Below are 25,412 nucleotides of genomic sequence, written 5' to 3' on the forward strand. Positions count from 1 at the left end.
GGGAATAAAATCCTCACCAGAGGCAAGGGATTAAAGAAGACCTCTGATCACAGGCTTGCCGATAGGAGGCCATTGTGGCAAAATGGACAAATCACAAAGAGGTTCCTGTCCTGATGCCTCACACTGAAGTCGGCCCACAGGGGTCGCAAGGAAGAGGCGAGACGCGGTGATATCATCCGGTGGAGAGAGCCAGCAGCAGGAAGCGCGGTCCTTGGATCCAGCAACGATCCGTGGGCCTGGCAACTCTGCCGTGTGCTATTCCCTGGCACCTTTTATTAGGGTTTTTCTGGGGGCGTGTAAAGGAGGCGGATAGGCAGGAAAGCGGGAGAGCCGGAGAGCGGGAGAGCATCATGTGATGCATGATCTCATAGGGCTGCTACGTGCAGGAGGAAGCATCCACGTCTGGGTCTAATCCATACCTGGGGGCAAGAGCCCCTTTGTCCCTTTGTCAGGGACACCTGGTGACTGTGAGTCAGGTAGTTCATGACCTGTGACTCACGGGGGATTGGGGGTGGGGGAGCGTGTGCGCCCAGAAGGGCGCAGTTGGCACAGGCATTCCATGCACTCTTTCTGCGGCTCTGCTGGGTTCGCGGGCTCACCCCTACATCTCCCCATTTCTAACGTTTTAGAACAGGGACCGAATTAGCTGGGACAATTTAAGGGAATGCTTGCCTCCCCAGGAACTCGCTCAAGCTGGTTGAGCTGTTTGTGCAACATGAGAACCTGGTTTCTACGCAGGGGAAAGTCAAAGGGTTTCTTGCATACATTACAGGCAAAAGTAGAGATACATTGAACAAGGCAAGATCCGACAACAAGGAATACAATCAAACCAATGAAGAATTGTACAATAGCACTTAACCATCCCCCTGGCAGCCAGCTCCAAAGGGCTGACCACCAATGAGGCAATACATCATATTTCAGATTAGACACAATATCTTGCAACTCATGCACTTTCATATGAATCAAATGGGAATTATCAGAGAGATTAAAACAGCACATATTATTTACATTCTCGCAACCTTGGTGATGCAATAACAACAAGTAATCTATGGCGGCACGATTATCTAAAGTCACTTGACAGAGTTCCTGCTGCTCGGAGGCCAGAGCATCCAGAGCAACTGAGGTGGAATTAATGGACTTCGCAAGGGCGCAGGCCAAACGGCCGATAGTCTTAGCGTTGTAGGAAGCAAGTCCGGGGACTCCCACAAGGGAGGTCGCGAGGGAGACATACTCCGCCTTGGAGAGGGCAACCGCGTCGCTCCGGCAGGCCAGATCGAGAGGGAGGGTGGAGCGACGGCGGCACTTGGGCTCCCAGGGTGGAGCCTGAGGTAGAACGATGGTGAGGCGGCTGAGACAGCAAAGAGTCCTGGCAGAAAGGTGGGCGTGGATGTAGTTGAAGGTTCTTTCCCCGCAAGTCCAGAACCAACCTTTAGGGAGCAGGAATGTCCTCCATGTGTGTGCAGTTCCAATTAGCCGAGCTGGTGAAAGGGCTCGGGCCGGCTTGTGCTCCCACCACGTTGATGATGCGGGCACAAGTATTGGACTCGTGGTTGGCGACAGTCTTGGTGATGAGGGAGAGAGCGCCGGCTGGGAGGGTCTGGATGACAGGTCCCCAGTCAGCGCTCATAGAATACCTGATGGACGAGGCATTCATGAAGGGGCTCAGGCCAGACTCCTCTAGGAAGTCTCCAGGGGCTTTGCAGACGGGAAGCAGGCAGGAGCTCAGCAAACTTCCCACCCCCAGATACTGGCCCAAGCAGAAGGATGAGACGTTGGCAGCGGCAGCGAACCACTCCCAGATGTTGGCTTGATTAAGATCCAAGAGGGGGTGACCGATTGTCACCGGCAGGAGGCAGCAGAGCAAGCAGATGATTGTGACTGTGGAATTTGCAGTAATAACCGCAAAGATGGCAACGCAGAGATCCTCGGGTGTCTCGGGGCAGCCATGCTGTTGCAGCAGCTCCCGAGTTTGGCTGGTCATTGCCTTGACGTCCCCCCAGGTCATCCGGGTCCTCGGACCGTTCTGGCGCTGGCGGCGGTTCCGTCGAGGCAGCAGGGCAGGGTCCTCCAGGGAGATCCGCTCCATCTCCGGGATGGGGTTGGTTTCCTTCTGGTTCCACTCCATGGGCTGGCCGGACGTGGCGAGCTGGAATCCACAGGGGACCTGTAGGGAGAAGGACTGAAGCATACCCCCTTCCCCAGGTTATGAGAGGGGCCGGGCCCCGCCAGGCCCGGTCTGGGAGCTGGCGGTAGTAGATCTGGGCGTGGGGGAGAGGCTCTGATTGCCTGAAGTGCCTCTCCACGGGGGTGAGCTGTTGCCCAGAGGGTAGGGCGAGCAAGTTTAAATGATTGATAGTGAATAGTACTTTGGATATGGTCTGCTGGATGAGGCCCAAGTTGGGGGGGCCACCTACTCCCCTTTCTTTAGTTTGTTTGGCTAAAATTTCCTTGAAGGTGCGGTTGGCTAGCTCAACGATCGCCTGGCGATTTTGAGCATCTGGAGCACAGGGTTAGTGACAGGAAGGGCGAAGGGCAAGCGACTCCTATGGAGCATTGGCTTCAGAATCGTCATAAGGACGAGGCGATGGTCCGAGCCTCCTGGGAGGGCAGGCGGACCCTTAGGGGATTGTGGGTATGCATACTTAATTTCTGCAGAACAATGAACTTCGAAGGTGTAGCACAGAAGAGAGCGCACTTGGGGAGGAAGTAATCATACAGAGGGGGGTCAGTTTTGAAGACAAAAGGCTGGGAGAGGTCTCACAATGGGGTTAGAGAATACTCACCGTGACCGCAGGGGTCGATCGAAGGATGGTGCTCAGATGTCGGGATAGCAGTTGAGCATCTTGGGGAAATGCCGCCCGCCGAAACCACTCCTTAAGGGGCGGTTTCGGCTAAGCGCCTGGCCTCGGACATGGTACTGATAAAGATGCCATGCACTGGGCAGCCATAACCCAAACAGGCTTGTGAGTAGGGGCATGATGGCGGCAGCGCCTTTTTAACCTGGGGCCTGTCTTGGAAGTGCTGTGGTATCAAGACAGGCCCAGATTTTAATCCAGGGAGGGCTAGCCAGTCAGCTGGCCCTCCCGCCCTTGCTGGTTGAAAAATAGAAGAAGATAGAAAAGAGGGAAGAGAACTTCAGAGCAAGAGCCCTGACGAAGAGAGGGGACACAGTCAGGGTTGGGAGGTAGGGATCTCACTGTGGCCAGCTGCTGGCTGTTCTCTGGGCAGCGGCCATTGTTCCACCCAAACGGGGGTCTCGGTGATCCATGTGAGAGGGAGAGCGGTGGGAGTAGGCTTATCCATCCCAGACTAAGGTCGTTTTGACCTGGCTCATAAGATCCCTTCCCCACAAGTTAACGTGGATGTCCAAGACAATGGGGCGGACTGTGAGCTGCCGCTCAAGTCCCGGGCTGCTGACCGTGAGTGGGCAGATGCTTTGTCTCGCGGTCTGCTTTTCCCCCACCCCCCAGATGCACGGGCAAGCCTCGGTTGGCCACTGATCAGGCCACTCGGCTGCTCTGATGACGGTTACGTCGGCACTGGTGTCTACTAGCCCCTTGAATGGACACCCTTCTATGGTTAGCTCCAAATATGGACGGGAGTTACCGCTGGGCGTCTCCACCGCCGCTACGGTGGTGTCGGCTGCGCCGTGATGGTTACCTGGGCTCGTGGCCTTTATTGAATCGGCAGCAGGCAGTGTGTGGGGCAAGAGGATCAGCTGTGCACAGCTGATTCCGCTGGGCAGTTCCTGCGGGATGTTTGTCCACACCTGGATGTGAATGGCTCCCTGGTGTGTGGAGTCAATGACCCCTGGAACAACAAACAACCCCTGCTCAGTGGCGGAGGCCTTAGGCAAGACCAATCCGACTGCTTCCGAGGGAATGGGATCGCTGTACTGAGTCGGAGCAACGAGGATCTCATGGGGGAATTTGAGGGAAAGAGGTTGGGTGCAGGTGAGAGAGATACCATTAGAAGGAGGTGGTCTGGGTTTTTGCGGTGCAGGCTTCGGCTCTCGGAGCTGCTTCAGTACTCCCCTCTTTGCTCCTGGGCCGGGGAGAGGCCCGGGTGCGAGTTTCCCGACCTGCATTCGCTCCTCCAGTGAAAGCCTTTCTGGCACAAAGGGCATTTGGTCTTGGGCTTTCCCGGGGGTCCTTGCCTTCTGGAGGCAGACCCTCCTCCGTCGGGGTTGTAGGTTCCCCCGCCGGGCGACCTACAATCCTTCCGGAAGTGTCCCCATTTGCCGCAGTTGAAGCACTCGCCTGGGGGCTGTCCTCTGGTGGAGGAGAGTGCTGCGGCTAGGAGACTGGCCTGATGGGCGGGAGATCTGATATCCTGGCAAGCCTTAAGCATGTCGGCCAGTTTGGGGTTCTTCCCTAAGCCCATGATCGCTCTGCGGCACTCGGCAGAGGCATTCTCCTTAGCGAGGCGCATGAGGAGTTCGGTCTGGGCCACGTCGTTATCGACTTGTCTCCTTAGGGCTTCCTGGAGCCTGTTCAGGAACTCAGCATAAGGTTCCTGGGGCTTCTGCTGGATATTGGAGAAGCTTTGGGATGGTCGTCCAGTATTAGGTACCTTCAGAAACGCTCTGTAAGCGCAATCAAAGGCAACCGTAAGGGTGGCCTCCAGTAGGACGATCTGCGCGTTGGGATTGGTGAAGTTCCCGCAGCCATAGAGCTGCTCTCCGGTGTAGGCGCCACTGGAGGCGGCTCCTCTGCTTATGCACTGCTGGCGGAACTCACTTTCCCAGACTACATATTGCGCAGGGTTCAAGAGCATGTGGAAGGTTGTCTTCCAGTCCTCCGGAACCATTAGGTGATACCGCATGACCACTTCCAGCATGCCTCTCACATAGGGGCTCGTAATCCCCACGTCCCGTATTGCTTTACAGAGTTCGGTGAGAACATTATAGCCTATGGGGTGATACTCGACGACTCGCTGAATGTTGCCATCGCCATCAACATGATCAGTGAAGTGGACGGGGCACAGAGCGAGGAGGTCGGCATCGTCTTCCGTCAGTGTTTCCTTCCTCAGCAGATCGTGGTTAATGTGCTCTGCTAGAGTTTTGAAACTCGCGCCATTACATCGCGCTGACGGAGGTGCGGTGGCTTCAGAAATGGAAGGGGGAAGCAGAGCAGAAGGCGGAGCGAGAGGAGGAGGCGGCCGGGCCGTGAGAGTGTGAGCGGGAGAGTTTGAATGAGGCAAGGTAGCAAGCGAAACAAGAGGAGGACAGGCGTCAGGTTTAGCAGATAGAGAATATTCCGGGAGTGAAATTGTAGGTGAAGGGTCGAAAGGAGGGACATCTATGGCAGAGAGACCACAGACCTGCAGACTGATGGCGACAAAGCATTGCCTCCACGTCAGTAGCAGTGGCATCGGCGCGCGAGGCTCCTCGTGCAGAGTGCGCCCGATGCTTTCCCAGTCCTTAAGATTCAATGTCCCCCTTTCTGGGTACCATGGACATTGCCTATCAATCTCCCCAACCAATTTGCGCAGATCCCTTTTCTTTACTGGGACTCTGGCGCTTTTCGTCAGCGTTTTCAGCTCGCGGACGTGCTTGTCATAAGCAGTGCTTTGGCAAGCTCCCATACTTACTGGTGGTTCATTGGACGAGAGAGGGTCCTAGAACGCGGGTCCGAGGATGAGCAGATCCAGCGGACGGTCGGTGCACCGAGGGGGCCTATTCCAGGCGACGGTAAGCGGGCGGAGGTTGGAGATTCCCGGGTTTCGGCACCAGCATGAAGTCGGCCCGCAGGGGTCGCAAGGAAGAGGCGAGATGCGGTGATATCATCCGGTGGAGAGAGCCAGCAGCAGGAAGCGTGGTCCTTGGATCCAGCAACGATCCGTGGGCCTGGCAACTCTGCCGTGTGCTATTCCCTGGCACCTTTTATTAGGGTTTTTCTGGGGGCGTGTAAAGGAGGCGGATAGGCAGGAAAGCGGGAGAGCGGGAGAGCGGGAGAGCATCATGTGATGCATGATCTCATAGGGCTGCTACGTGCAGGAGGAAGCGTCCACGTCTGGTTCTAATCCATACCTGGGGGCAAGAGCCCCTTTGTCCCTTTGTCAGGGACACCTGGTGACCATGAGTCAGGTAGTTCATGACCTGTGATTCACGGGGGACTGGGGGGTGGGGGAGCGTGTGCGCCCAGAAGGGTGCAGTTGGCACAGGCATTCCATGCGCTCTTTCTGCAGCTCTGCTGGGTTCGCAGGCTCACCCCTACATCACACTCCAGAATGGAAGAAACTGCAAATATCTGTCTATAATGGGTAAGCCAATCTTTTGCCAAGATCTGGGAATTAGGGAATTTCAAGACCAACTTGTCAAGGGTGGTAGATAGAGGTTCTCAGTGCACTGAGGTTTTAGGAATTTAAGAGGAATATAGACATTAACACATAGAAGAAAGTCAATACATTGAACCTGGATCTATAGAACCTACATGTAGTTTTGGGACTGACTTACCAACAATTGGACATCTACATTTAAATCAACTGAAACAAACATTACCAAACTCCTGCCCCCCCCCAATCCACAAAAACATACCCAGTTTTACAGAGCCCACTCAATTTAGAACAGAGGGGTTATCTTTAAATTCTGTATAGGAGACCCAGAAGTCCTCAAGGAGCAGCTGGGTATATCAATATTGCCACCCTGAATTATAGCAAAGGGAAGAGTAATGATGTATACTTTACATGGAGAGAATTTGATGTCTGTAAAGGATGCCCCTGTGGTATCAAGTAAGGTAGAGAATGGCAGGACTGGAGTGGAGTTGGGTAATCTGCATTAACCAATACAGGAGCATAGAGCTGAGATAATAATACAGAACAACTGTCTTTGATTTCCAGGAATCCAGAAGTCAGTTGCTCCAACATGTCAGTGATCTCCATTTGCTCTGCAGCTGGAACAACTGTAAAAGAACTAATCAGATTTTCCTCAATGTTGTCTTCAAGAGGAGATACTCTGCATCTACCTCTGTGGGTCAGGAGGGTAAGCCCAGTTAATTAAATCATTATGAAGGGCACTGGCTTGAATTCCTTCTTCAGGTTTACCACAGCTATTGCTCTAGAAGGATATGAAGTTTTAAAATTGAGAAGTGTTTATATTATCAAACACCTGTGATGGAAAAATTCATTTGGGGTTTAGAAAGTGTTTCTGCCAAAGAAGTAATGAGGGGATAGTTGGACAGTTAAAGATTAGTAACAGTTGACATGCCTGGTAGGAGTTAAGAGTTGTGACTGACTTCAGTCCAGGTGTCTAATTGTACTGCCAAGTGGCGTTCTCAACTGCTGTACTGTGTGGAGCTTTATATTCCAAGGTGAAATGTGTCTGTTGAATCGGTGGATGTTCAGACAGTCCTTATGAGGCTGTAAGGGATAAGGATCACCTGCTCTACTAGGCTGAAGTGTGCTGAAGCACATACGACTCCTTGGAGTGATTCTCTAAAATGACAGCCTAGTCATTGTCCACTCAGTGCATCTTGGCTTTGAGAAACCTGAGTTGTTAAGCTTAGTTACAAGCTGAGTTAGAAATGAAGCTTTGAAAGCGCTGATTTTAGTTGTTCAAAGATAGTTCCCAGTCAATAAAGACAGCTCTTTCGAAATATTACTAGAGCTTCCAACAGTTTCCTTATCTTTCTGTGACAGGGAGTTTGGGTCTCTGCTTTGATCTCTACACATAGCATTGAGCTGAAAAGCCTCACTGGAAGTACATAAAACTGTAAAGCAGTTTGAAGTAGGTCCCTTATACATGAGGTTATTCGCAGGAGTAAAGTAGTCTCCAATCCTGCTTTGTTTGGACACTTGAAGGGAGATTAAATAACGTATATGTTTTCAAACTCCCATTTTTTGCACACCTGTTTTTACGCACTTTTTTTTTTAAAGAAGAGTTTGGATTTATACCCCACCTTTCTCTCCTATAAGGAGTCTCAAAGTGACTTACAAACTCTTTCCCTTCCTCTCCCCATAACAGACACCTTGTGAGATAGATGGGGCTGAGAGAGCTCTGAAGGTCAACCCAGCAGGCTTCATGTATAGCAGCAGAGAAACCAATCCAGTTCACTAGACTAAAGCATCATCAATCCTCTTCAGCCTCCCCACCCACCCTCAATACACACACAACAACAACCACACAGCTGTGCCAAATGAAAACACTTTATTGGAGGGTTGTGGGGGGGGAATCAGAATCTACCTCCATGTAACTTTGTGGGAAATTGATGTTCTACTACTGGGGTGCAGTCCAAATGAGCTGGAGGGCAACGAGGGGCAAGCAGGCTATATACAATTGTTGCTTTCAAAAGATACGTTTGACCTGTGGCTAAGATGCAGTGGGACTGGTGGGACAGCAGTCTGAGCCAGAGCTTGCCTTGCTAGATCTTCACCTGCAGAAGGAAGAAACACACAGGCATCTGCAACAAGGCACCATGTATACACTGATGGATGCACATAGGGCTGTCTGGCGTCAGCAGGAAGTCCACTCCAGGGCCCATGGGTCGCCACAACCTCTACTGCAACTGCTGCTCCCAAAGGCCGGTGCCTTCCAAAATACCCTCACCTGTCAGACTTACATACCCAAACCAACAGCTGCTCCGTGGGAGGCTGGTCCTGTGAGAGAATGAATTGAAGGATTGTGTGGTTACCCACTCCACTCAGTATGGTGGGGCTCCAGCCCCAACCCATGCTGCCTTGTCCAATGAGGAGCATAGAAAATGACTGAGCTGTCAATCCAGTGCACAGCTGAGAGCGTGTGCCCACTCCCTTGGCAGCTTCCCAAGTCATGTCTCACACACCACCCCCCTTGTATGCAAGGGCCATAGTGGTGGGGTTCTGTGGCTCCTGCCACCCTTGCAGGGCAGCCACACTGGCAGTCTTCAATGTGGGAGGCAACACTGCTGGGGCAGCTACCACCCATAGACAAAGAAAAACTGAGTTGAAGTTTGGGGAGACAGAACCCTACTTACCTGATGGTGTGTTTACCCTTTGTGCCCTGCCTCTTGATGTGGAGTACCTGTTTCGGTACAGAACTGGGCGATGTCAGCCATGGAGTGTGGACTTTGCTCTCCCTTTTGAGTGCTGGTGCAAAACACTCCCTCAGTGGTGCACAATGCACTCTCCGTATTTTACCCACCACCAGGATATTGCAGCCTTTGCTCTAAGTCCACATGGCAGGGTGCTGTCAGACAGGGTCCTGTGCTGCACACTTTCCTTTGTGAGTTGTGGTGAGCTTTGCCTGGGGCACTTGAAGGACTGGGGACATGGCTGGGTTCTGGGGAGAGGGCAGGACCACCGCAGGGAAGGGCCCCTAGTTGGCATCCTGAGATTCCTGGGGCATTATGGGCGGGGCCAAGGCAGTGGGGGGCACTTGTTTTTTCCTGATCAATGACCACCTATGGGCTATGCCACATTTTTTGTTGGTGCAACTTTGTGCCTCCACCAGGGGGCATTCCCAGGCTGGAAGGCATTAGGGAGCAGATTAATACCAACCATCACCACAATCTGCCTGCAACTACACTGACACGAAGTCCTGTGCCTGAGTTGCACCAGTGTGTAGCCACTATGGGCCTGTGTTTATGCCCAAGAGCAGAACAGCTCACTAGGGTCCTGCACTGGCATAAGTTTCCCTTACCTCAGTGTGTATCTCTGAGATATGCCAGCAAAAGGATCAATCATATCCCTAAGCCCGCCCACCCCTTTAGGATTGTGCTATTATATTGATCTCAAATCCCATTCATTAGGTCTGGAAATAATGAGTATAGCATTGATTGTCATTCTAACATTTTAATCAGGCTATATATTTTCATAGGGCTTGTACAGATTATATATTTTAGGCATTAAACTGCTCTCATTCTCCTTGTGTTGGATTAAAAACTTTAATGTTCTTTTTTGTGATGCTTCTGTTACTAGCACATCAGTTTCTCATGAACTCTAGGAGTAAACTATCCATGATGCTGCAAGATTTGTTAATAGATCTTGTTGTTAAATTTAAATAACAGCTATATACAGCCTTGTTGTAGCACTGAGGAGAGGTTTATCTTCTTTTCTTGATCTGAATCGCTTGTCCTGTGACTGTTTTTTTCCCTGTTGGGATAACCATACAGGTCCAAAAGCCTGGGGAAAATAGTGCAAAACAGTCAAAAGAAAGAATTATACTCTTTCTCACAGTATGAAGAGAACCGATTTATGGATCTCCAATCATCATGTCAAGACTGCCCTACAGGAAATATCAAAAATCCTTTTGAGAAACCAGAAGAATCATGGAAGGAAGTTTATCTGTGGACCAAGATACAGAAGTGGATTTTTTGTGGACAGCGGCAGCATAGTGCTGAGTACCACACACAGGGGCAAACTACAGGGAAGTTCATGCTTTGGGAGCTTCCAGATACATCAGAAGTTATGAAGCTTCAGGTCACTTTGAGTAGTAATATCTTTACTCTCCCTTTCTTCTCCCAAGAACATTCAGCTGTTCCCAACACTGTTCCACCAGAGCCAGCATCTTCTCAACTGTAGCTCCTATGTGGTGGAACTCACTCCCACCAGACATCAGGGTCCTGTGGGATATAAATCAGTTCCGCAGAGCCTGTAAAACTGAAATGCTCCATCTGGCCTAGAACTGAAGACACCAATCCTAAATTGTGACATCTTGACCCCCAAATTTACATCCCCTCCTCTAATCTTCCACCCTAAAATTACCTTTTCCCCCAGAAGAACTGGTCTATGTTATCTGGAGATGAGTTGTAACAGGAGAAAAACTCCTGGCATCAATTGGAAGTTGCCAAGCCTTGGAGGAAGTAGTAGAGAAGGGGGGTAGAGAAGGGGGGGGGTTCAGCTGCAAAACCATTGCCATTATACACATCAAGTTCCGTTTGAGGGAGAAGTACTGGTGACCCTCTCTCCCCAAGCTGACCAGCAGCTGCATACCAGTTTCGGAAAGCCCAAATTCCCCCTTAACAGACCACGCAGCGCACCTCTTCCCAGTCTAGATAGGCAACTAAGGAGGCCCACAGTGCTGGGAATTTGAAAGTGTCTGTCACAACTCAGTAATAAAAAGGTTATAACTTATAAAAATTGTTTGTATACAAACAACTTGCTGAAGTCACTGTTTATGACCTGATCTATTGATTAGCTATTGGTCAGTCAGATAGCCATTGCTTACATGTTAGTGAGCAGGTATGTCTGAAGTTATAAAGTTAACTCTGTTTGAGCAGACACAACACCACGAACACGAGACAGTAGATAGGTACCAAGTTGTAACCAAAGGTACAGTACTGTAGATGTGTAGGAGGAATACACCCACAACAAACAGGCGCTCCCTCCGCGCTGGCACCTTGGAGAGCTCACGGACCATCTGGGAGGTGATCGGCACGGATTTCTATTTCTTCCTTCCCTAAATGGCTCCTACCAGCCACCTCGGTTAAGTAACTTCACAATGTATTCTTGATAAAGCAATCTCATGCCCCCACGCCTAAAATTAACGCCTTCCATTAAAAACCCACTGTAAATGCAATCCACCCCCTCCCCCAGCATTATTATTTTTTTTTAGAAATGTGTGCATCCGCGTTTGATTTCTTCTGCAAATATGTCAACCAGATGCTGCTGCTTCCTGTCGAGATCGGCTCTTTGGAGAGAGCGCCTAGCCCCGCGTCGCTACTCCCATTAGAAAGCACAGAAGGGGAACCGGCGGGGGGGGGGGGGGCGACCACTCGACTAGGAGACGGACAGTCCGCAGCCGACCCTCCGTCCAGTTCTGAGTCGCAGCTGGCCAGGATGGACTTTCCCGGGGTTGGTCCGCCTCCTTAGCAAAGCGCTGATTGGCTAAACGACCAGGAACCCCCGTCCAATGGAGAACCGGGCTCGGCTGCCGGCGTCCTGCTCCCACCCGCCTCGTCTGTTCTCAAGTGGAAGCAGCGACAGCGGCGTCCCGTTCATGCTTCTAGCGGGAATAGGCGAAGGGGCGGGCGGACAGCTCTCCTGGCGGGCTCCCGCCGGTGGCGGCTCAGGGTTGCTCTTTTCCCTCCGCTTGCCAGAGCTTTTGCACAGGCTGCAGCCTCGTCCGAAAGTCACCTTCCAGCTTCCCCGGGGAAGGGAAAAAGGAGGAGCGCGTTGAGAGAAAGCGGGGAGCAGCTGCCTCCTCTTGCACGGTTCCCCTCCCGGGGAAAGGAGGAGGAGGAGGAGGAGGAGGACAGCCCGGGCAGCGGGTGGAAGCTCAAGTTGCGTGTGTGTGCGAGTGCATGAGAGTTGCGTGCATGTCTCGGGAGGAGCTGCAGAAGGTCCCTGCCAAGTGGAGGAGGCACCATGACCCTGGAGTGCATCTTCAGGTAATGAAGCCCTCGGGGCGGCTGGGCACGAGGCGGGTGGGCGTCAGAGCCCCTCGGGAAACCTACCCGGAGAAGTCTCAACTTCGGAGCCCGGAGGTCCCTCTTTGCTCTTCCTTCCCAGTAAAGTTCTGCCATGCCTGAGCAACGTTAACGACCAGCTAGAAAAGCTTCCCCCGGCCTGCTCTTCAAAGTCTGCTCAAAGCCATCCCTCAAGCTGGGCTCTTGGATCCCAATGGCTACTTTTGGAAGAGTTCTATCCCTACTGATGGTTGTAAGGATCACTTTCCTTGGTTTAGCCCTTGCCTGGTTGGTTTACTGTGGCCTTGAAAACAACGTCCCCGTCCCATAACACCCTTGCATTTTGCTTTGAGGCTTGCGATGGGGGGGGGGGGGATTTATTAGCTCAGTTAACATCTGTCTTTCTAGTGTGGTACCCAAGCTAGTCTAATTCTTGGGAAGTTTTTTGTGAGTCATTGTTGCCCTCTAGTGTTTCAAGATGCAGAGGAGCTTCTTTGTGGTTAGGGATATCAAATAGAAAATGTAGTTGTAAAAAAAACAGTTAATATTGTCTGTGGTTATTATGAGCTACGAACTTTTAAAAATAACCCTGACCTCCAGAAATTACACAGGCTTGTGCGCTGGAAAATCTAATATGGGCTGTTACTTAATTAGCATTTGTTGGGAAGTTTTAGGGTAGAAATCTAATAATGAATAGAGAAATGAGAAGCAATATTCAAGCTTGTAGAAATGTACAGGGTGCCAAAGAGATGGCAAACAAACAATCAGGTGTGATATTTTCTTTTAATAAACACTAGCTGGATGAAAATATGGAAAAATGGATTCTCACATTTTAGTATCTGAGAATAAATACTGTTTATCTCATGATATCATTGGCATCTGCATACTGGAATCATTGGGAACAAAATTCTTTATTAAATACAGAACATAAGCAGCATTTTTTCTAATTAAATGCATTGAGGAAATATCACTTCTACATTCACAAAGAATTAGCTTTATATCATTCCTTCATTGATAGATGAGAAGTTGCATACAGAATAAAGATGGCAATGTAATGCATTGATGCCCTTTTAACAGTTTAGGTAATATTTTAGTTAACAGCTTAGTTAATTTGAATATATGTCAACCCTACTGATATCAGTGGTACTTGTGAATAGACACATCGGTCTGGGTATGTTACAGTGCAATTCTAAGCAGATTTCCTCCCTTCAAATTCTGTTGACTTTCATGGACTTAGATTGGAGTAACTCTACATAGGATTGCAGAGCAGTTACTTTACTTTAAGCAGGGCTAAGGCCCATTCATGCTGAGCGAGTGTATAAGTGTGGGGGTTGGTATGTTATGAAGAGCTACTAAATACTGTGCATCACAAACTGTATAATTTGTCTTTTGTACTTACCCCAATTTAGCAATGTTATCTTTGTATTGCAAGTATATACACTAGTCGAATATTTAGGATGCTTTATTAGTCTTCTTTAACAAGGTATAAACCAGACTATGGAGACAAGCTAAGATAGCAACTAAACTATACATGCCTGTGATTTAATAACACCTGAGTTCTTCTTAGCTGAACCCAGCCCAGTGGACTGAATTGTTGTAGATAGAAGGTTGGATTTGGATAGGTAACCTTTGAGCTTGATGATGAACCATGAGCAAGTTGTCACTACTCAGATATACCTGCTGTGCGAGATGTTGTTTCAACAAATAAAATGTTGATCTCTATCATAGATCTTCTCTCACGGCTGTAAGAATTGCCCCAACTTAACAGATGTTCACCAGCTTGAGAGGAATGTTATTGTGCACCCCTAGTTGCTGGTCCCTGCACAGCACCCATTTAAACAGCAGAACATGTGCTGGAAAAATAATTGTATGTTGGGGAATATGGTATAGAAATAATGTTATAATCTTAGGATCTGTGGTTCTCATTACAATAAAAGGCAATACAATAAAACCAATACATAACTTAAATAAATACGTTAAAAACTAAACCAGATAAAAACCCCAATTATAAGTGTTCCAATTGAGTCTATCATGGGGAAGGAGAAAGAAGTATGGAATTTACCATTTATTGCCAAGAGATAATGTTATAATCTTAGGATCTGTGGTTCTCATTACAATAAAAGGCAATACAATAAAACCAATACATAACTTAAATAAATACGTTAAAAACTAAACCAGATAAAAACCCCGATTATAAGTGTTCCAATTGAGTCTATCATGGGGAAGGAGAAAGAAGTATGGAATTTACCATTTATTGCCAAGATAAAACCAAAAGCAAACAAAAATGATATGAGAAGGTTATATTGATGCCCCCACCCAAAATGCGTGTATATGAAAAAACCTGGATTTTAATTTTTACAAATCTTGCTAATTTTAATGACCAACGTGCCAGGAAAGTTTGTGGAAAGTGGCTTACAGAGGCTGTTGAAGTGTAGAGGACTCCATGGGAGAAGGCTACAGCAATGGAAGATACACTGAATTGCTGTCCTTAAAAAAAAGGACCTCAGGCTTATTTTTTCTCTCTCTCAAAAATTGCTAATTGTTTCTATTACTAGACCATATTTCTCTGCTGGTACAAACCTCACGGTGTTATTTGTAATTCAGAATCCCCTTGCCCTTGATTGTATGAAGCTGTTCCAGAATCCTGTTGAGATTCATGTCTGGAAGTAAAAGACAAGGCTGTGGAATAAAACTTCTGTGTGAATACAAGGAAAAATGAGGAATATTATTGAATCTTTGTAAGGCATCACTATGTTGGTTACACATGTGGCTCTATCTGTGGGAACGATAAGACATCTAATATAATTGTAACTCTTCCAAGATAACCAGGCTACCATATTTTAATCTGTCTGTGTAAATTAAGGAGTGCTTCTAAGTTTCCTCTTATATCAGGAGACCTCCCTGTCTCCAGGCCCTGCTACCACTCAATAGGGTAGTGGGAAAAGGAATAGGTGAGCAAGTTAGGGTTAAACCATAGAGTTGTTGGTGAATCCTAGAATGTCATGTCATAACAATAATATAATTTCTGTTTTGTGCTGGAAGTGATGTGATGGGATCAGCTTTGTATCAAGAAGGCATGCACTTGACCCTGCAATTTCCATCTGGGCGCAGTGATGGGTTGGCAGCTCTAAAATCAGATAATAAGGCAAAAGTTTAAGAGCAAGTTAATTTTTAAAGTCCTTATACCAATTAGACACTCTTTAACCAAGAAACTATGCCAAGACATTTGTGAACCTAGGTCTCAATCATTTAAATTAGACTGAGGTTCTCCTTGTGCCTGCCCAATCCTCTTTTAGCTATCAGGTCGTTCAACATTGTTTTTATGGTCTGGTTCTGGTCTGAAATGTGTTAGGATAGTCTTTTAAAGCTGCTCTGTGCTAAACTCTATCTGGGGTTTTTTTTTAACTGTAGAGTTTAAATTGTTACAAACTTCAATGATTTTATGTTTAGATTGTTTTATTTTTTTCTGGAAAGGAAGCATAAACAATCTCTAAATAAAACAAAAGGTGTTACGTATTCATTGTGTGCTGGAACACTAACATGGTATTTAGAACTTTAAACTTGCCATTTGAAGCTCCAGGTCTTCATTTTAAACCATATTCTTCAAATATTAAAAAAAGATTTTATTATCCTCATATATGCTGTTCTACATTTCTTGAATAGTTTTGTTCACCAACTTTCCACTCCATCCTACAGTTTAATACAGTGTCCCTACATAAAATTCACTTTTAATTTAGAGGTCTTTTAACGTGTTCTGACATAAATGGAGGAGTACATGAAATGTTACTTTACCTATTTTTAGGCATATGACACAGTTATCTAGAAAGGATAACATAAATTGTACTCAAACTTAGGCCGTTTCCGCTCGGGCGGAATATGGCGGCCTGGGGATGGCAAAAACACCGTCCCCAGCCCACCATTCACACAGGGGGCGCAGCTGCATCGCAGACACACCGCCCTCGCACCGCCCGACCGGCGCGAAGCCGGCGTTTCCGGAGTGCGCTGGGAAGCGCACTTTCCCGGGAATGCCAGCTTGAAGCCGCTGCCGTGCGAACGGCAGCGGCTTCAAGGCGCCTCCCCCCACTCCCTCCCTGCACTTACCTTGTCCCTGGGCCTCCGGCACGTCGCCGAGGCCTGGGGACACACACCCCTGCCCTGCAACGTTGGAACAGGCGCGCAGGGCCGGGGGGGGCATGTCCTCAGGCTTCGGCGACGTGCCGGAGGCCTGGGGACATGCCGGGTCAGCCGGGTGACGGCGCTCTGCGGCACCGTCATCCCGGCTCTTTCTGGGACCATCCATGCGGACGGTCCCAGCGTCGTCGTGCCAACCCAGCCGCTTCCACCTCCGTGCGGAAACGGCCTTAGTTTGAAATCAAGTAATGTATCCTCAGTGTGGTGCGCCAGCATGTTATTGTGGTTAAGAGCAGGTGAATTCTAATCTGGACAACTGGGTTAAATTCCCACTACTCTACCTGAATGGCAGGGATCTGGTGACAGGTAGGAATCTGGCAAAGGATGAAGTGAGAGGATAATGGGGTGCATCCATCAGAAAATATAAATCATCTAAGCTGCTTAGCATTGTCTATCTGTTTCTTTGGCTGATTCCACATGGTCCAAAAACAGCAGTGTGAAAATGGTGTGAAAACAGTGTGAAACCCTTTTACACCATTTTCACACCGTTTTCACACTGCTGTTTTTGGACCATGCGGAATCAGCTTTTGATCCCTCTCCTCTCTGACTGGCAGCCACAGATGCAGATGAAACATCAGAAGAAAATACTACTGGAATATGGCCATACAACCCAGAAAACCCACAGCATCCGGATTTTTAAATTGTTTTATGGATCACTTCTGTTCCATGGTTTAATGGCTGCTTTTGTTTTTGTACTGATAAATCATAAAGATTTTATTTGTAAGCCACTCTGAAGAAGAGGAGGAGTTTGTTTTTGTACCTGACTTTCTTCTACCTTTAAGGAGTCTCAGTATGGCTTTCAATTGCCTTCCTTTCACCTTCCTTGTGAAGTTGGTGGGGTTGAGAGAGGTCACTCAGTAGGCTTCATTTGAAGGTGTGGAGAAACAAACCCAAGTCACCAGTCTGGAGTCCACTGTGCTCATATGGAGGAGTGGGGAATCAAACCCAGTTCTGATTAAAGTCCACCATGTTTGGAGAGGCAATATAAAAAATCTCTTAAGTAGATAAATAGAGTTCTGTGAATATGCTTAGGATGGTAGCCTGAATCTTTTAAGTGAAACTGTTTACTGTATTACAAACTTGTGGTTTTTTTTCCTCCTGCTCTTGTCAATGAAGAACTTCTAGAATTCTTCCCAGTGCTGATTTGGACCTGCTTTGTTGCCTAGGTTGCGACTTGGGTTTGTCATCCTTCTATAGCCTTCTCCCTTCCTGGACCAAGCTGAACTGCTAAGAGTCATCTTAAGACACATTATGCGAATAAATAATACATATTTCAGTATGATTAAAGAAATCAGTATCTACAATGTAAAACCCCCATTAATAACTCCTACACAGTCTCCAGTGACTCTTAAAATATAATTGAGGAAAGGCGGTTTATATATTTAATAAAATAAAAATAAAAAAGAAGTAATTTCACTTTGTGAACTGCCTCACCTCTCACTGACAAGGGTGAGCATGCTGGTCTCTTTATACTACTACTACTAAAACTGTAATCACAGCATATGTTATATTACCATAAAATATATACTGTAAAGCTTCACATAAAACACATGTCATGCTCTAGCAAGGGGAGAACCTTCTGTGTGCATAATCTATGTATGTTTGGATATGCACCTCATTTAAATTATACTTCTCATCTGGACCCCAGAGAAATGACTGGTTGTGTCCTTTGATGAGCATACTTTTTGGGTCACCAGTTCTTGCATGTAAGTAGTTGCTTATGGGCTGAAATCCATTTTGGATTAGTGTCTACCTGGAATTATCATGTTGTCTTAAAATACCAAGTGTTGAAATGGGAACTAAACCATCCTTCTGCAGTTATACAAAGGCTGTTACAGTTAGACAACTTGTCCAAAGCTGTTCCTAAAATCTGCTTGCTATAATTTGTACCAATTTTAACACATGTTAAAATCTCTTCCTTCTTTTTTTTCCCTTCCAGCACATATTTTCTGTGAATTGTGATGAGGATACATATATGCGCTGCGATGGTGACATAAACTACTAAACTGGACTGGAATGAATTTTAACTGCCTTCCTTATTTTAAATGTTGCTTCACTTGGAAGCAATCTGAGGCATGACCTACAACATGACTTTTATTGTGAAACTTCATAGACATTTTCAACGAACAGTTATATTGCTGGCCACTTTTTGTACAGTGAGCATTGTCATTTCGGCATATTATTTGTATAGTGGCTACAAACAGGAAAATGAGCTTTCAGAGATATCTTCAGAGGTGGAATGTGGAGATCTTCCAATGCTGCCTCCCAGCAAGTTGGCACAGAAGACAGTCAAATCTAATGATCCTGTCCGGACTGATCCTGTTGTGTTGGTGTTTGTGGAAAGCCAGTATTCAACACTTGGTCAAGATATAATAATGATCTTAGAGTCCAGCAGATTCCAGTATCACATAGAGATTGCTTCTGGAAAAGGCGACCTTCCTGTGCTTATAGATAAAAACAAAGGCAAATACATTCTTGTTATATTTGAAAATATTTTTAAATACGTAAATATGGATTCCTGGAATCGAGGCCTTCTAGATAAATACTGTGGAGAATTTGGTGTAGGTGTGATTGGATTCCATAAGAGTAGTGAGAACACTTTACAGACTTCTCAGTTAAAAGGTTTTCCTTTCCATATCCATGGCAATGTGGGTATAAAGGACTGTTGCATCAACCCTCATTCTCCATTACTCCATGTGACTAAATCGTCTAAGTTTGATAAAGGTCCTTTGCCTGGAAATGACTGGACAGTTTTTCACATAAATCATTCAGCCTACCAACCTGTTATATTAGCGAAAGTAAAATCTCCTGAAAATCTCTCTCCACCTATCATTAAAGGTGCTCTTCATGCAACTGTGGTTCATGATTTGGGTCTTCATGATGGGATTCAACGCATTCTTTTTGGACAAAATTTGAACTTCTGGCTTCATAAACTCATATTTATAGATGCTGTTTGTTTCCTGTCTGGAAAGAGACTTAAATTGTCCTTGGATAGATATATCCTTGTTGATATAGATGACATTTTTGTTGGAAAGGAGGGCACAAGGATGAAGGCCAATGATGTTCAGGTAAAGTATGTACAATACTTGCTGTGTACATGATATTTATTCTCAAGTTTAAGATACAAACAGCATTATAACTGAACTAAAAATGAACATGACTTTTTCATATCAAGTACATCTATTTGAAACAGGTCAGTTATCTCAGGCAGAAGCCATTTCAAGTTAGGAAACTACTAAAGCAATTCTATTTAGCTTTCTCTTCAATTAATCTATTACTACTGTCTTTTTTGATTGACAGTATATGGAGTTACTAATGGCTGACTGGCATAGATGTATCTGAGAAAATGCCTAATAAATTATTGTATCGAAATCATACTGTTGCATATTGTAACAGCACCCACTCCGTGAGGGGAGGCAGAGGCCCCCAAAAGGGAGGGAAACCTGTTCCTGAGGGTGGATATTTGGATAGCTGACTTTGTTGGCCTAAGGCACTCCCTTCAACTCACACACACAGGCCTTTAAACAGAAATCTTGTCAGGGGACACTAAACTATAGATATAAAATGCTGCCACCATAAGCTGAAGTAAATGGAATGTATAGAGAGGCTCTTGAATGTTTAAAACACAAAAACTGGATTTTTATTTAACAAACTTATCTTCTCAGGATGGTTCAGAGAGGCACATAAGCATGACTTTAGGCAGTTTCTTCTTAGATGTTACAGAACAGTTTCCTCCTTCTTAGTTATTACAGGTTTCAGTTTCAGAACAGACTTATTCACCCCACAGGTGCCTCTTGAGGGAAAACTTTCCACCCGCAGTCAAGCACACTCCTAGTTCACCCACCCTTTATCACAAAAAGGAATGGTCACTGACTTTAGGAGGGCCTTCACGTGAAATTTCCCTAATTCAGAGAACCAGGCTATCTAAGTGTCGCCAAGGCCAGCTTTTCTGCACCTTCTAAAAATTAACCCTTTTACCTGGGCCTAATCCATCACACATATCCATTTTCTAGTACATATAGTTCTTTTTTCTTTATAACTGATCTTATTGATGCATGGGCATCCAACTTTAGTAAGAAAGCCCATCCTAGCAGAGACCTGTCATCTTGTATTCTGTCAAGGGCCAAGGAAATTGATGGTGCTCTATAACTTAAAAGGAATAGTACAAGTGAGCATGCTTGCTCCCAGTGACATTCAACCTATCTATGTATTTCATTCCATTTGTTTTGCCCCAAGGACTCTATGCGGCATAGAAGCTCTCCCTTGTTTTATGTCAACAACAACCTGGTCAGACTGAGATCATGACCAACCAAGAGGTTCAAAAAGACCCAAAGCCTATGGGGAATGGCATCTATGAGGAGCTGAGGCAAGAAAAGTGCAGAGAAAACTGTAGTGTGGATTTTTAATTACAAGAGCATTCACAGCAGTAATAAGAATGGTTGCGTGGAAGTAGCTGCAGTGCAGGGACAGATACTGGGTTTCCCAGGTCCTAACTTAGGCTCATTCCGCACATGCAGAATAATGCACTTTCAAACTGCTTTCAGTGCTCTTTGAAGCTGTGCGGAATAGCAACATCTACTTGCAAACAGTTGTGAAAGTGGTTTGAAAACACATTATTTTGTGTGTGCAGAAGGGGCCTTTAATTCTTTTACCTCTACCATGAAGTGTCTTTCTGCATATGCTAATTAGTTTAGTTTCATGATTTAGTTTAGTTTCATGCTAATTAGTTTAGTTTCATGCTAATTAGTTTAGTTTCATGATTATGCAAGAGTACAATAGGATACAATAAACTGTATCTGTGTATGTATACAAGTTTTTATGAAGTTTAATTCTCCAGGGTACTTCCATTGAAGTGAAATACCAATGTACTCCTGTGAATTTGTATGAGTAGGCGTGACCTTTGAAGAAAACTATTTTTATTGTTTCCTCTTTTTTCTTCCTTCTATTTAAAATAGAAATTTGGTGGTACAGCAGATGGCCAAGAATACTTGATAAAACCTGAAAAATGTGATCTAAAAACTTAAGAATCTAACAAGATTGTTTTATTTATCCATATAAGAAAATGTTTTTAAAATACTATAACACTGTGATTTCCAAAACAGGATCCAGTTTTAAAAATGTGCTTATTACTTAAAGACAATTTGCCATTAAATTTGTAACTATTAAAACTGTTGGACTGACAATTCAGAAGTTACATACCAAAGTTATAGGAGACACATGTTTCTGTGCTGTTCAAAGGCAATAGACTGGAGTGCTTCATATGTAAATCTTCATGCAACATGTCCCCTCATTACTTAAGCAGTTTGATCCAGAATCCTGTTATATCAGAAAGAACAACATTTAAGCTGCTGTTAAATAGGCAAACACTATTAAGAAACACAAGAAAGGAAAGGTTTATTACTATTTTTTTCAGAAAAAAACTTTAAGTAGCATTTTCAAGATGGAGATTAATTCTGAAACACTATGATCGAGACAGCCATTTAAATAGTCGTTTTGTTTCACAGTAGAATCTGAAAAAAGTTCTTTAAAAGCCTTCATCTATGTCCAAAGTTAGTGTTTTCTATTAAACAAGTTGTTAGCAATGAAAGCAGCAATAAATCTTCATTACAGTCTGCCAGGCCAGTGGTTGAGGCAATGACTATTAACATCTTTGGAGACTTCCCTAACCATTATTTTAAACTTAATGTTATTTACCTTAGTTTATATTATCTTATTATCTGTTTTAGTAAATGGTGTTATTTTTCAGTTTGATTCTTCCCTTCTGTTCCACTTCTTTGATTGGTCACCTGAATGGAAATTGGACACAGAAACATATTTTAATTAACTGTGGTGAATTTCAATTGTGTATGAATTATTGATTGTAGAGCATTTTTAAAACTGTTAGCCACCCTGAGCCTGACCTGGGTTGGAAGATGATGATGATGATGATGATGGAGTGATCTGCCAAAGGACAATGACACAATGAATAACTGAAGTAAAAATAATGTAAATCATTTGGAAATCTTCTGTTCAGTGCCATAGTTCTGTATGAGTTCCACTAAATTGAATAGTATGTAGCTCATTTCATATGAAGTGAGCAGGTTGATTGGAGGGGGATATTTGGCACCTGTGATCAGCAGCACCTGTGATCAACAGCACATTCTTTTGCTGAATTACTCCAGTTCAGGTCCATTGGAATAGGGTTATGTTGTCAGTCACTATACGATGGTAGCTCAATATATACTGCTAAAAATTTTTTAGACCGTATGTAATTGTCTAGCTAGGGTACATACATGTCTATGCAGTCTATAACTGGGGCACCAGAAAATAGTTTCCCATATTTCCATAAAAGGAACTACAAAGGAGATGGTCACAGTAAAGCAGTTGCTGTCTGGGGGAATTTGTGCCATGGAATCAGAAGATCAGTGATACAGCCGAGCTCAGATAGCATCAACAGAGACAAAAACACCGAGAGGTGTAGCCTGAGTAGGCCACAGTTATTGTACCCTCTTTGGTTCTCCTGTGCTTTTGAATTCTAAAGTATGTTGGAAGCAAAAGAATTGAAATCCATACAATCAAAAAATGGTCTGAGAAATTAAGGATAGAGCATTTAAAAATATTTCTCATGTCCTGGATCTCTTCTTCCATAATTCTATAAGTTCTCTGGAGCTTGAACAAGCTAATTTTGTGTCTAACTGACTTGCAACTGTTTTCAGCCCTGAAGCATATGCAAGTATCATTGAATAGTTCTTTTCATTTTCAATTAGTTGACAAAGCCATGTGTTTCTGTGTATTCAGGAAATTCCCCGTGTATGTATAAACCACTACTTTGTCTATGAGTGCTTCGTTTTGCTGTTTTCATGATCATCATGAATCATCCAGTTTACTATTAGAAGGATGATGTTCAGTGAATCATGAGTAGAACATTTAATTTTGGAGCCCCCATGCTGCTGTAATGTCACTGCTATAGGTTCGGGGATGCTCTGGAACCTTCCCTTGTAGGTTTGGGGATGCTCTGGAACATTGAAAAGGCAATCCTCAGAATGCTCAGGCTTCCCCCTCTCCCATCTGCAGAAGTATTTCAAGGGCTACTTTGGATACAAAACAATAGTTTGCTGTATATTTTGATATATTCGGTTTAGAATGACATAGATTTTGAATGTGGATAATACTAAGAAACTTTATGTGAGCAATGTATAATAATAACAGTGAAATGTCTGTTGCTAGTTGTGGACATTATGAAGAAAGAACCTAAGTATTTTTAGAGCCCCTTTGGAGGAACTAAGCATCTATATGCTCCTGATTGTCCATGCAATCCCAGTCACACAGTATCAGGGGCAGGAGGCAGTTTTCCTCCAACGAAATCGTATGCCCAAGGAAGGTCGATGTTCTACCTTTTCTATATATGCTTTCTCCTAAAATATTTAATAGCTATTCACCTTATATTGGATAAAATAAATGGATGTTCTTGAAATTGCTTCTGAGATGTGGACTAAACTGTTACTTCTGAATGACCTTTGGGATGGCGGCAAGTTTTGCTTCCCCAGATGACTTGCCAATTAAATAAAGTCATAGAATTTGCTGAGCATCAGTGAGAAGTGAACTGAAGCTCAAATTATGAGCTCTTTCTGGGAATGCTGAAAAATTCAAATAAAATCTGAAATAAGAGATGGGGTTGTTACTGAGTAGAAGTTTTAGGTTGCGCAACAGTATGAAGTTACTTTTTGCTCTCATTTTCCATGTACTTTCTTATGAAAAACCATTTTGTTGCTGTTACAAATGGAGCAGTGCTTAAGGCTGAAATCTAGAATGTTGTTGTATGGTTTTAGAATAATATATATGGCAGGTGCAGAAAAAGTGAGAAAAATATAAATGTTCTTTGCTGACTTTCCACTCTACCCAGTTTACCAATTGATGCACTTTATGCTAGTGGTTATCAGACTTTATATTATGGGGCTTTATCAATAGGATTATGTCTGTCACAATCTTAATGAGAAGCCATCTGCCATCATGCCACTATGAATACAGTATATCTTCCTTCTATTCAGTCTGATCCATAGTTGAGTGTTGTTATATCATTTGATGTTAATTCTTATTCAGTTTTAACAGGAAAATAGCAGCAGCTGTTCTGTTACTCTTAGGTTAGAGAATATAGCAAAATTTGTTCTGAATGCCTGCTTGAAGTCTGAACTAGACTGTGTCCTAGTGGTGGACACAGATCAACATTTTGGCAGCACTGTGGGAAGTGTCCATTTGTGTTTTTATTTATATATATGAGATTTTTTTTTCTGCAGAAGAACTGATCATTGTATTTTGGTAAACCTATAGTGTACAGCTACAGTTATTGTTGGGCACTAAAGTAGAGTAAGTGAGCAAAGTTATGTTCTGTATTTGATTTGGCATCCTGTTTTATACCCTACCAAACAAGCATTGTTCATCTGCATTTTTGGATATGTTTTGGAGAAGAAATGCCAGGTAAGTGCACAGAATGCCTGATTTACTTGTTACAGAACTTCCAGCTCATACAATCTTCCAACAATGCAAGGATGTAGGTAAGGGGGGGTTCTCGGGTTCAACCCCCCCCCCATTCATGTCCGAAGCTCCACCCACCTGTTTGTAGGTTTTAAAAACATTTTTAGTGGGTTTTTTTGTTTTTGGCATGTAGGGGGGTGCATTGTTTAGGCTAGCTGCACCAAACTTTCCGGGATTGTTTGGGGGATGCTCCTGATGATACTACCTACGTTTGGTGAGGTTTGTTTCAGGGGGTCCAAAGTTATGGACTCCCAAAGGGAGTGCCCCCATCCTCCATTGTTTCCAATGGGAGATAATAGAAGATGGGGGCTACACTTTTGAGGGTCTATAACTTTGGACACCCTGAACAAAACTTCACCAAACCTGGCAAGTATCATCAAGAGAGTC

The 25,412-nt window shown here is 45.1% G+C and overlaps 1 protein-coding gene across 3 annotated transcripts in view; it reads left to right on the forward strand.

Annotated features, from left to right (window-relative positions):
- Positions 1 to 11,886: 11,886 nt before the first annotated feature.
- Positions 11,887 to 25,412, forward strand: part of LOC125439694 (bifunctional heparan sulfate N-deacetylase/N-sulfotransferase 3) — a 91,290-nt gene continuing 77,764 nt past the window's right edge. For all 3 annotated transcript variants that reach the window (XR_007245563.1, XM_048508822.1, XM_048508821.1), the window contains exons 1-2: positions 11,887 to 12,305; positions 18,454 to 19,582. Coding sequence is in view for 2 of the 3 variants with exons in the window: in XM_048508822.1 (XP_048364779.1) it covers positions 18,590 to 19,582 (993 nt within the window). In the remaining variant the exon portion in view is untranslated. The remainder of the gene's footprint in view (positions 12,306 to 18,453; positions 19,583 to 25,412) is intronic.

The sequence above is a fragment of the Sphaerodactylus townsendi genome, linkage group LG10 (assembly GCF_021028975.2).
Source record: "Sphaerodactylus townsendi isolate TG3544 linkage group LG10, MPM_Stown_v2.3, whole genome shotgun sequence".
In the NCBI taxonomy this organism is placed as follows: Eukaryota; Metazoa; Chordata; class Lepidosauria; order Squamata; family Sphaerodactylidae; genus Sphaerodactylus; species Sphaerodactylus townsendi.